At 42.7% G+C, this 13,107-nt stretch overlaps 1 protein-coding gene and 1 non-coding gene across 4 annotated transcripts in view; both read right to left on the reverse strand.

The window, feature by feature from the left end:
• Window positions 1-4,177, reverse strand: part of IARS1 (isoleucyl-tRNA synthetase 1) — a 120,198-nt gene extending 116,021 nt beyond the window's left edge. Inside the window, exons 1-3 of one of the 3 annotated variants that reach the window (XM_077325717.1) lie at window positions 4,022-4,177; window positions 768-893; window positions 160-316 (exon numbers count right to left, since the gene is read on the reverse strand). In XM_077325717.1, coding sequence (XP_077181832.1) covers window positions 160-316; window positions 768-886 — 276 coding nt within the window. In that variant the 5' untranslated portion in view covers window positions 887-893; window positions 4,022-4,177. Of the gene's footprint in view, window positions 1-159; window positions 317-767; window positions 894-3,732; window positions 3,998-4,021 lie in introns of those variants that run through there. The other 2 variants (XM_077325718.1, XM_077325716.1) reach the window with 2 other exon arrangements.
• Window positions 2,502-2,633, reverse strand: LOC143834626 (small nucleolar RNA SNORA84). The gene has a single exon (XR_013229873.1). It is a non-coding gene; the product is annotated as a small nucleolar RNA SNORA84 (small nucleolar RNA).
• Window positions 4,178-13,107: the final 8,930 nt, after the last annotated feature.

Genomic DNA, 13,107 nt, shown 5'->3' on the forward strand with positions numbered 1-13,107 from the left:
CTGGGCCGCTCTCTCCCCCCACCCCTCCTAGCGGTCCGCAACCGGAAAAGGTTGTGGGCCACTGCTCTACATTACATATAGGGATCAACATATAACTTAATATTCAAAGAACTAGATCCAAACTATACCAATGTAAATATAAGAAAATATTTAGCATACCACTGGCAAACCATGGCAATCCCAACCAAATCTTCTCTCTACATGAAAGCCACTCTGATGAGCATATCTAGTTACTATGTCTTTAATGGTTCCTGCGAGTATGTGTCCGTAATGTGGAAGGCCTGTGGCAAATGGAGGACCATCATAGAATGTAAACCTGCAGATCAGGAGGGGAAAACACTGTCTCAAAACAAGAAAAGGTGGTTACATTTATTCTCTATTACTCAAGTGAGGCTGTATACGGTGACAAGTAAAATCTTCCAAATGCTGTTCTACCAAGGGTCTTTCCACAGTTATTTTACACAATCATTTCGTTAACCGGAAGGTCAGCTCTAACACCATCACTGCATAAACCTATATACACTCACTCCTTTCTTTAAAAATAGACTTGTATCATAATGCTACCTAAAAACAAAGCTGCAGAATAAAAAACAGCAATTTGTATTCTACTATTAAACTTGGAAAAGTCTAAAAGCCTCCAAAAGATAGAAAGAGTTCAAAGGAACAGCCACTTCTGTGGGAGAAAGACCAATGGGAATGGGAGGATAGGAGCCAGAAGCAGTTGCTTTTTCATAGAAAAGGAGAGGAGAGAACTAGACCCATCTTACCTAGGCCTGTTTTTTGACTGTTTCAGGCATTCTTGAAAACAATTAAGCGTGTTCCAGATCTGCAATATTTTCTCTTCCTCCTGTGGAAAATTTATGTTTTCCGCAACTTGTTGAACCATTGCTTTCCTATGTAAATCAAAGCAAAAAAAGAAATATAAACATGATCAGAGTCATTTTGTCACAAGGCATATATTATGCAACACAGTGCCTTCACCTGCACATATCACCTAATACAGTGACCTTCACCCCATGCTTGAGTACAGGCCTCAATTCACTGCAGCCCAGCATTCCCCTTGAAAAGAACTCAGGTTACTCCAAAACACGTCACTACATACCATGTTTGTACCAGTTTCCCAAGAGCTAATTATTTAAAGGGAATGATGGAGAACCTAGAACTGGCAGTTACTATCTAAAGTTTGTTATTACTACTGTGCTGACAAAAATGTGATAAGAATTTGGAGAGCCTGACGTTACCCCAGTTTTACTAGTATATAGATCCTCTCATTCCATTACAGTAAGTACTGAAAAATGAATTCCCAGTTTTCCATACAACTTCGGATATGTCTGTGCCCAGTAACTTTCTGTTGTAGTGATTTGTCTTGCTTTACCCCTAGATATCTCAATTTTGCTTCTTAGAGCAGAGGTTAGAAATTTTTTTTTGTTAAAAAACAGATGAGCTAAACATGTACACAGTCAAATACATGCTATTATTATACTGACAAGTGGAGTACCCCAAGGATCTGTCCTGGGGCCTGTGTTGTTCAACATATTTATAAATGATTTGGATGAGGGATTAGAGGGAATACTTATTAAATTTGCAGATGATATAAACTGGGAGGGGTAGCAAGCACAACCGAAGACAGCAACAGAATACAGGATGATCTTGATAGGCTCGAGAAGTGGGCTAAAATGAATAAAATGAAGTTCAATAGGGACAAATGAAAAGTTCTGCATTTAGGCAGGAAAAACCAAATACACCAATATAAGATGGGGGAGACTTGTCTTGGCAGTAGCATGTGCGAAAAGGATCTAGGAGTCTTAGTAGATCATACATTGAACATGAGTCAGCAGTGTGACTCAGTGGTTAAAAAGGCAAATGGGATTTGGGGCTGTATCAAACGGAGTATTGTGTCCAGATCACGCTGTACTCTGCTCTGGTTCGGCCTCGGAGTACTGTGTTCAGTTTTGGGCACACCAATTGAAGAGGGATGTTGACAAACTGGAACTTGTCCAGAGGAGGGCAACAAAGATGGTGAGGGGTTTGGAGACCAAGACATATGAAGAAAGGTTGGGGGAGCTTGGTCTGATTAGCCTAGAGAGGAGATGACTGAGAGGGGATCTGGTAACTATTTTCAAGTATTTAAAAGGGTGCCATATGGAGGATGGAGCAGAATTGTTCTCTCTTGCCCCAGAGGGACAGACCAGAATGAATGGGAAATTCCATCTAAACATCCGGAAGAAGTTCCTGACAGAGCGGTTTATCAGTGGAACAGGCTTCCTCGGGATGTGGTGGGTTCTCCATCTTTGGAAATTTTTAAACAGAGGCTAGATAGCCATCTAACGGAGAGGCTGATTCTTTGAAGGCAAAGGGGTGGAAGGTTACAGTAGATGAACGATTGGGATGTGAGTGCAGGGGGTTGGACTAGATGACCCATGAGGTCCCTTCCAACTCTATTATTCTATGATTCTATGTAAATATTTGTCTTCATAAAACAGAGGTATACAGTGGTAATGAAGTGTAACAATGACCGGGCTATGGAGGCTACACAAAATCAGACTCCAAGCATATGTCAGAGTATTACTTTTTGCCCATTTTTAATAACTGAAACACTGTATTGAGACAACAGTGACCAGTAACCACAGGGCACATGCTTATGTACAATGCAAAGATTTTCCTAAAATCATCACTGAAAAGTTGAAGCAGACTTATAGTTCAAAGAAGAAAAATGGCTTGTGGGGTTTCCAGTATATTTGTTAAAAGTTTACACTTCTCAGAAAAGAGTTCAGAAAAGAACACTAACAAGTAAACACAAGACAGTGTTTAATATTGCTTTAAAACTCTTTAAGCTCATTAAAAGACAGCTGGGTAATGTCTACAATGTATACACTAGATCTACTTAAGGAATAGAGAGAACAATTGTATGCCAAAGGCCTCCCAACATCTGGAAGTAGCACTACTTACCTGATTGTAGGAAAGATTACTAAAAAAAACATGTAAGTGCATTAAATGCTATTAAACACTGCATGGGTGCTATTATATACATTTATTCAGCTCATTTATAACCCCCACCCCTTTCCTCTATGGAATGGCAGAGGGAGCCATTTTCAGCACAAGGTAAGCTTTTTTTTTAAGGGATTGATTCACAGCTGGAACAGAGACTTGAACCCAAGCCGTTGAGAGCCTGATACTTTACTTTCCCAACACCATGTTACAACTGTTCACACGCTCCTTCTTCCTTCCTATCAGTACTAGTAAGAAGAGGAACTGACTTTTGTACCCTGGTTTTCACTACCCTGTATACTGTTTTTGTAAAACAGCTTACAATTGCCTCCCCTTCTTCTCCCCACAATAGACACCTTGTGAGGTAGGAGACACTGAGAACGCTCTGAGATCTGTGACTGGCCCAAAGCAAGAATCTACAACAGGGTTTAAGAAGGGGCACATTAAGATAACTGCTGCTTTTGCCTGTGCTCAAGGTCAATAAAACTAATTTAAAGTTTAAAAGTCTTTCCTGCACAATCTCCCCAATATAGAAGCACAGTCAATAGCATATGACACTAGCACATATGGTTGGCTGTTAATAGTTTAATTTATATTCGATGAGTTTCATTTAATCCCAATACCATCTTATCTATACACACATTCTAAATCAGGTTACTTGAAATATACAGGATTTTATACTTAAACATAACACTGAAATATTGAACAAAAACAAGCAGCTTGAAACCTCCTTAAACACATTACCTTTTAAATATGCACTTTCTATTTGATGGGTGATCGATTTCTTTTTTCGCTCCACTGAGAACTCCGTCTTGCAGGAAAGGCTGGCTAGCTAGCTACAAGCCAGGAACTGCACCGCACCGCCATTCCCATACAACACAACTACTCTACCACCTGAGACGGGAAGCCGCCGAACAAATTCCAAGGGAAAGATCCCCGAGCTGGTAGGCGGTGACGAGGAGAGAAAGTTTCCCCCTGTGAAACTCACCCCCGCCCTGCCCCTCCCAAGCAGACCTACTCATTTGCCACTCACCCGCCAGCAGGCCCAGCAGGCGCAGCACCCGACCGGCTAAAAATGATGCAACCTGAAAGCAAGGGAAAGCATGACAGGAAGTCGAGGAAGCAAGAGAGAGAGACATACACGCCTTCGTAGCAAAGCTCCTTAGCTCTCCGTACATTGGCTGCAAACAAGGCGGCCTCCAATTGGGCAGGAAGGTGTCCCGGCAACCGGCGATTTTGGCCACGCCGACAAAACCGGAGAAAGAAATGGAGACGGGCGCATTGCGCAGACGCGAAGATTGCCGCTGGCTTGTGCCGTGGTGCAGCTTCTGGCGCATAAGGCGCTTCTGCGGTTTCTCCCTAAAGCGTTAGAGGGAGAAGTCTTTTGTCTGAGGATGGGGTTTTCTGCTTGGGTTTGACGCCATGTTCTTGTTCGAGAGCTCATAGGACACTACAGAGGAATTCATTCTTTTATCGCTGCATCATTAAGTTAACCGTTTAAAAAAAAAAGCAAGGAGGCGAGCATATATAGTGCGGTGTATGTGTTGGGAGTAAATTATTTTTGAAAATCCCGCAAATGCTAGCAGAAGAATCTCCAACACTGACCTCCGTATTGCGGCTGTGGGGCAAAGAGAAACTAAAAAGGTACCTGAAGAAGCGTGCTGTGCACACGAAAGCTCACGCCATGAATATAATTTTGCTGGTCTTAAAGGTGTCACTAGACTCAAACTTTGTCAAGGAGTATTGTGTTCATGTATAGTACAGCTATAGATGTGTGAGAGAGGTTTACTAGTGATGCCAGGTTCCACCTGGGGACGCGTTGGTTTTACAGCTCATCCCCAGGTGACAGGAAATGGATGTTTTGGAGGTCCCTCCAGCCCCCTTCTTGCTCACACCTGGCTTCACCCCAAAAATCTCCAGGTATTCCCCAACACAGTGCTGGCAACCTTATTTAGAGCAGCCCTGCAATGTTTTTCAGAGTTCTCATTTCCAACTGGTGCAGAAAGCAAGGGTAAAGCTTAATTATTTTAGAGCTGCTTATAAAGTCTGCTGTAGCTATTTCCATATGAAGGGAACTCAGAAAGGCAACCTTACACTTCTCTTAAGCTTTTGGGACAGGACTAAGGGAGTGTGTTTTGCAATAACCAGGGGTGAGGTGGCCATTACAACCATCAGGTGTCAGGATTTCCACCAGAGCCAGTTTGGTGTAGTGGTTAGGAGTGCGGACTTCTAATCTGGCGAGCCGGGTTTGATTCTGCGCTCCCCCACATGCATCCAGCTGGGTGACCTTGGGCTCGCCACAGCACTGATAAAATTGTTCTGACCGAGCAGTGATATCAGGGCTCTCTCAGCCTCACCTACCCCACGGGGTGTCTGTTGTGGGGAGAGGAATGTGAAGGCGACTGTAAGCCGCTTTGAGCCTCCTTCGGGTAGGGAAAAGCGGCATATAAGAACCAACTCTTCTTCTTCTTCTTCTTATAAGAGGATGGAGACTGGGAAGGTTTGTAATAAAGCCTTTATCACAGAATTTTTATTGAATTGTCTGTATAGTCTTCAGTAAAATATGTCATGGGTACAGAGCTCCACTACTACACAACACAAAAGAGGCATGTTACCAAGCTACAGGTAAAGTAGAACAATTATATAATAGGGTAGACAGTTACTTCAAGTAAGCTCTTTTTTTGCTAAAGATCCTCACAGCAACACCTCAGAGGTCTCATGTCCAGCCCATCCTTCAGCAGCTGCGCTGGCTCCTGGTTGAATTCCAGATCAGGCTTAAGGTTTTGGTTATCACCTTTAAGGCCATGCGCGGTTGGGGCCCAGTATACCTGAGGGATCGCCTCTCCCCCTACACCCCTGAAAGAGCCATGAGCTCTACTACCTCCAACCTCCTGGTGGTCTCTGGCCCCAAGGAAGCCCGCTTTACCTCAACCAGGGCCAGAGCTTTCTCCATTCTGGCCCCCACCTAGTGGAACAAGCTCCCAGAGGAGATCAAGGCCCTGACAGAACCCAAACATTTCTGCCGGGCCTGCAAAGGAGAGCTCCTCCGCCAGGCATTTGGTTGAGGTCGACCCAAACTATCGCTTCCAATTGTCCCCAAGCCCTCCCCCCTCCTACTACGACTGCTACCAATCTGCCGAACCCTGAGGCTCTTTTACAGTTCCATCATTCTCTAATGTTATTGTTGTTATCGTGTTAAGGTTATTACTGTTATAATGTTATTGCTGTTATCACATGTTGTTACCATATGTTATCTATCTTTTTCCTGTTCCCTGTCAACCGCCCTGAGCCTCTAGGGCAGTGGTCCCCAACCCGCGGGCCGCGGCCCGGTGCCGGGCCGCAAAGGCCTTGGCGCTGGGCCGCAGCTCCTTCTTCCCTCCCCCCAGAAGCGAGAAGCTCGCCAGGCCGCGAGCAAATCGGCCGCCAAAGCGGCCGATTAGCTCGCGGCCTGGCAAGCTTCTTGTTTCAGGAGGGGAGGGGAGAGAAGCTTGCCAAGCCACAAGCTAATCGGCCGCTTTAGCGGCCGATTTGCTGGCGGCCCGGAGGGGCAGGGAGGGGGAGCCCCGGCCGCCGGCATGGCGGCGGCACAAACACACATGCGCGTTTGCGCTGGGGCTGCTGCGCGTGCGCGGACCCCCGGGCCGCCCTCTCCCCCCACTCCGCCACAGAGGTCCGCAGCGGCCGAAAGCTTGTGGACCGCTGCTCTAGGGAGGGCGGTATATAAATATAAATATAAATATATAAATTGTTTCTGCTAAAATAACATTGAAAACAGCACACAAAAATATATCTTGGACAAAGAACTCCTTTTAGAAATAAACTGTTCAGTCTCGTTTCCACTTCAATAATTCATCTGGCCACTATGATTGAACGACTTACTTTGACTGTAAGATCTTCCTTGGAGGCAATGGGTGCAGTCTGTTTACTCCTGAGGTGTCTCACCTATGTCAACATCATGGAATCTAGATGAACTGGTTCACAGATTATAAGAGATTCTTTTTCTTCTTGCCTTTAAAAAACTGTGGAACATACATTTATCAGCCAAGGTCTACAAGATAATGATGCCTAAGAATGGTTATAAATGTCCCTATGTATTTTCCAAAGAGACAGACCCCCTTGCTGATGGTGATTACATGATCTGATATGATTGATGTAGTATATGATATGATTGATGTGGTATAATTATTAGTAGATATAAAGTTATTACAATAAATACAGGTGTAAATACATTTACTCAAATAATCCAAGAGCAAGCCTTGAAACCATCACAATATCACTTTCTACTAAAATCTGTTCTGAAAATTGCTCCATTCATTTAATTAGATTTTTGACCACAGAACAACTTTGTTTGCCAACCCATCAGGAACTGACATTTTCAATAATTCTAGGTGGCACTACTGCTAGGAAGAAAGAAATTGTTTGTTTAAGTATTATAAACTGGGTCAACATTTTAATTGAGCTTTCCACAATATCCCCAGAATCTCTTTCAATTTCAGTCTGTTAGTTCATAACCCCATAGGCATATATTTAAAAAATTAGGATTTTTTTGTTCCAGTATGCTATGCATCTCCTAACACTTATCTACATTGAACTTCATTTGCCAAATGGTGGCACATTCACCTGATTTAGAGAGAATCGTGTAGCTTTTCACAACCCAGGAGAGACTAAGGGCAGAGTGAGACAGAAACTACCCATGTTCGTTTTTTAATTCCCCATTGAAGCGTAGTGTCTGCTGAAGTGAAATAATTTTTTGCTGAAGTTATTGTGGGAGTAAATGTTTTAAAAGGAGGGGAAAACACACCTTAACAAATGACAGTTCCATTCTTAATGTTAGAAACATGATATATAATCACATCTTGCGGTACTTCACTTGGGAGATGGCATTGATGCAGTTGCTTCTCCACGATAGCACTATCCACGATACTTAAATCCACAAGCTGGAACCATGAACAGAGTTACTTATAATTTGCCTTCCTCACTGGGACATGAGGTGGATTATATAGAATAAATCAGTAGAATAAAGAGGATGGAACTTCCAATGCACAGTGCTATACGACATGACTTGTAGAAAACTGAATACAACCAGAGGTGAAGCAAAGCATAAGTATTGACGTGTTAATTAAATGTAAAAACAACATGATAGCAATGACATTACAATAACAGATTATGCAAATTATTCACAGTGGCATAGTTTATGGGAAATAAAGGTAGATTGGCTGGGGAGTGGAATGGAGACAAATAGGCAGGAAAAGTTTAGAGGTTATGGGGTTTTCAGGAAAGGAAAACAGGAAATACTAGGGGAGGGAGAAATAGTTCTTAGGGAACTCCAATGCGAGATAGCTCATCTACTAATCCGTATATGGAACCTTGTTACACATAAGGAAATATTAATTAGTTAATTAACTTTATTTAAATCGTGCTGTTATCCTCAGCAGCAGCTTGAATTTGGTTCCTTTTCTCCTCTTTGTGCTCACAACTTCCCTGTGAGGTAGGTTAGGCTGAGAATGAATTACTGGTCCAAGATCACTCAACAAATTTACAAAATAAGAGTGGGGATTTGAACCTGGGTCTCCCAGATCCTAGTCCAAAGTCTAACAACTATTTGTTGTTAGGTGCGAAGTCGTGTCCAACCCATCGAGACCCCATGGACAATGATCCTCCAGGCCTTCCTGTGCTCTACCATTCCCCGGAGTCCATATGTAACCTATCATTACGCTAAATTTAGCCAATGCACCAGAAGACTGGAGAGTATCAAATATTACACCAACTTTTACAACGTGGACCAGAAGGGAGCCAGGACATCTGTCCCAGGCATATTAGCAGAAGCTGGAATCAGTGATAAAATTATTAAGTACACAGAAGAACAAAGCCTTCTGAGGGAATATCAGCATGGTTTCCATAAAGGGATGTCTTAACTCACCAAACATTTTGAGTTCTTTGAGGAAGTGAATAAGCATGTGGATAGCAGTGACCAGGTAGACATTATATACTAGGACTTCCAAGACTTTTGATGCTATAAAAAATTGTGCCCCCCAACATTTCTCACCTTCTTGCTCTCCTGCTTTCTTTTACTGCTTTTTGGCACTTGCCTGAAATGGTGGAGGAGAGGGATGTGCTATACACACGTCTCTCCCTCCACTTGTCAATCTTGCCAAGCAGCCAATCACCTTTTTCCCCGTTTTAAAAGGACCGCAATGCAAGCGTGTGTTTTTTAGGGATCACAATGCATGCATGTGTTTTTTTTTAGTGAAACATCTCCGGTGGTATGCATATGCATCTAATCATAGATGCATAGTGCTTATTTTAATGCAACCCCCCCCCCAAGCCTTGAAGCTTAAGAAAAGGAATTTTTCCCACAATGGGGCAAGGGGTCTGAGAAGCATGCTTTTGTGTGTCAACTGGTGGGGGAATAGGGGGTTTTTTTGCCCTGCCTGGATGAAGCAACACATATTTGTTGCTCCAGGCTGTTTGCTACCAAAAAAAGCCCCCTTCCGGGAGAAGCGAGAGGGAGGCAGGTATGAGGGCAGGCACTGGAGTCGGAGATCGCACTACTTTGGCTACTTTGGTCACAAACATTTATTTTGCTTGTGGTTGCTAGTTGCTCTCCTCCTGCTTGTGCTACATAGTTGGGGGAATCCAGTTTTGTGGATTCCCCAACTAGCACTTTAAAATGGAGCTGCCGGTTTGCTGCTGGGACGCTGGATGCGGACGAAGTCGTTTCAAACATCAAAAAAAAAAAAGCGTCTGCAAAAGGTAAGCCTTTCACTTTATTTCCTGGTTGCGGAATGGCTCCATATCTTCTTCTTTTTATCCTTTAGCTGATGATTGGTGAAGCAGGTCGCCTTCTCAAATGTGAACATTTGCTTATTACAGCCAAATGTGGCCTAAATCCTGCTTGTTCTTCTCTACTAATCCGTTCGCGATGTTCCCTTAGCCTTGATTGTATTATCTTCATGAATACTTTGCTAATAACTGACAAGAGGCTGATGCCACAGTAATTTTTACATTCTCGTTCGTCACCTTATAGTACCATATGGGCACTTTGCAATTAAGTCCCCAAAAGTATTAGTTTAAAAGTGGATCTTTTTTCAAAATGCTGGATAAGTAGTGCTTCTGTACCTCAGTGCAACATTCATTCACTTTGAATTAAAGACCTGTAGAGGGCAGTATTTCTCCACTTTGGAAAAGGTAGAGCTTTTGAATGTACTGTCAGGAAACACATTTGTATAGGCGTTTCCCACTCTGTATGCATGTTCATGCATACACATTCATATGTGCTTAGGAAATGATTTTGTAGAATTACTGGTCATGAGAAGATAAGATTAACTGGGAAAGAGTGATGCTAGGGAAAGCTGAAGGCAGTAGGAAAAGGAAAGATTCAACATGAGATGGATTGACAATAAAGTAAACAACAGCATTCCATTTGCAAGGCCTGACCAAGACTGTTAACAATAGGACATTTTGGAGGTCATTAATTCATAGGGTCACCATGACACCACACACCATACACATGCTGGCAATATAAAAATAAACTTGTATGTATATTTGGTGGATCTGTCCCATGTCTGAGTTGTTTTGTTTAAAAGTAAATAACACAGTTCGATAATTTACTATATTGTAGATACTCCCTATCTTGTTTTTATTCATAATTAACCAAGGAAACATACCACTAATTTACATTTATGATTATTAAAATACTGTTGTGTTACTTTACTTTTAACGACAAACGTGCTGCCAAAATGGTTTACAACCTTCATGACAGGGTAGCAAAAGCATGGGTGAAATTCAGTACAAACTAAAAATAAAATGTATTTTAATGTACTGTTTTATTTATTTATACCTCACCTTTCTTCCCAGTCAGAACAGAACCTTCTCTTCCCACTTTATCCTCCCAAAAATTTGTTCAGTAGCTTGGGCTAAGAGCGTGATCCTACTCTGACACTACCTCTCTCTGATAAAAAATACCTCTCAGTTAAAAAAAAAAAAGGTCTACTATTCTTATCCAGTAGTTTATGTTGTCTTAGGGCACATACTTCCAAGAAAAGAGAAGTTTTCATTATCATCGTAAATACTGAAAGGTTGGTGTGTAGCACATTTCTCAGGGAAAGGCATTCCATAACCCCAGTTCAACGACTATGAAGGCCCTATCACATATGGTGAGTCATCAGATCTTTTGGGACTTCAGCTTATGACTTTCTTAGCAAATGCTGTCGAAGGCAAATATTCTTTGCTGTTGTTAGGTGCAAAGTCGTGTCCGACCCATCATGACCCAATGAACAATGATCCTCCAGGCCTTCCTGTCCTCTACCATTCCCCGGAGTCTATTTAAGTTTGCACCTACTGCTTCAGTGACTCCATCCAGCCACAGGATCTGGCCTTCTAAGGAGCAGTCAGGGCTGATCCCCTCTAGGACTGACCGGTTTGTTTGCCTTGCAGTCCAAGGGACTCACAGAGTCTTCTCCAGCACCAGAGTTGAAAAGCCTCAATTCTTTGACGCTCAGCCTTCCTTATGGTCCAACTTTCACAGCCATACATTGCCACCAGGAATACCATAGCCTTGACTAAACACACTTTTGTTGTCAGGGTGATGTCTCTGCTTTTTAGGATGCTGTCTAGATTTGCCATAGCTTTCCTTCCCAGGAGCAAGCGTCTTTTAATTTCTTTGCTGCAGTCCCCATCTGCAGTGATCTTGGAGCCCAGGAAAATAAAATCTATCACTACCTCCATTTCTTCCCCATCTATTTGCCAGGAATTGAGAGGGCCGGATGCCATGATCTTTGTTTTCTTGATGTTGAGTTTCAAGCCAACTTTTGCACTCTCCTCCTTCACCCACATCAACAGGCTCTTTAGTTCCTCTTCACTTTCTGTCATTAGAGTGGTATCATATGCATATCTGAGGTTGTTGATATTTCTCCCTGCAATCTTGATCCCAATTTGTGACTCCTCTAATCCCGCCTTTTTCATGATGTGCTCCGTATGCAAGTTAAATAGGCAAGGCAACAGCATACAGCCTTGCCGAACTCCTTTCTCAATTTTGAACCAATCAGTGATTCCATGTTCAGTTCTCACTGTTGCTTCTTGGCCTGCATATAAGTTTCTCAAGAGACAAATAAGATGCTCTGGTATTCCCAACTCTTTAAGAACTTGCCACAATTTGTTGTGCTCCACACAATCAAAGGCTTTAGCATAGACAATGAAGCAGAAGTAGATGTTCTTCTGGAACTCCCTAGCTTTCTCCATGATCCAGCGTATGTTGGCAATTTGATCTCTAGTTCCTCTGCCTCTTCGAAATCCTGCCTGTACCTCTGGAAGTTCTCGGTCCACGTATTGCTGGAGCCTAGGTTGTAAAATTTTACGCATAACTTTGCTAGCAAATATTCTAGCCCATATAATTTAGGGCTTTAAAGGTCAAGTACTCTTAATCATGTTCTGAAATGAACTGATAACCGATTAAGTCTGAACACAATAAGTATGATATGATCACTGTGGTTGACTCCAGACAAAGACCAACCAGTTGCATTTCAGATTTAATTGAGGTTTCAAGAACTTTTCCAGGTTGCCCTGTCATTGAGCACATTGCCACATTGTAATCTCAAAGTTACTGGGCTGTATGTGATTGTGGCCAGATTGTTCCAGAAAAAAACACAATATTCTAATTTAAACTGGTAAAATGCAGTCTTAACCACTACTAAACAGCTAAGGTCCAAGCTGGGTCAAAAAGTTCATACAAACTGTGGCTCTGAATCTACAGGGGGAGGACAACCCCATTCAAAGCAGGGTAGATGCCAGATCCTAGCACCTCTGTTTTGTTTGGATTAAGCTTCTATTTCCATCATCCAAGCCATCACTGCCTTTTGAGATTAATTCGGCCTCCTCAAGAGTTAATGAAAATATCTTAAGCCTATGTATCTGGGGGACCCTCTGTGTCCCCCAGAAAGCACTTCATTTGTCAAATGCTAATCTCTTGGTGATCCCTGCTCTAAAGACATTCACCTGGCCTTGACCAGAGCCAGGACCTTTTCAGCCCCGCCTCCAGCCTGGTGACATGAGTTGCCATATGATATTAGTTGCCTGTGTGAGCTAACACAGTTCTATGGGGTCTGTAGGACCATTTATGCA

Source organism: Paroedura picta, chromosome 3, assembly GCF_049243985.1.
Source record: "Paroedura picta isolate Pp20150507F chromosome 3, Ppicta_v3.0, whole genome shotgun sequence".
In the NCBI taxonomy this organism is placed as follows: domain Eukaryota; kingdom Metazoa; phylum Chordata; class Lepidosauria; order Squamata; family Gekkonidae; genus Paroedura; species Paroedura picta.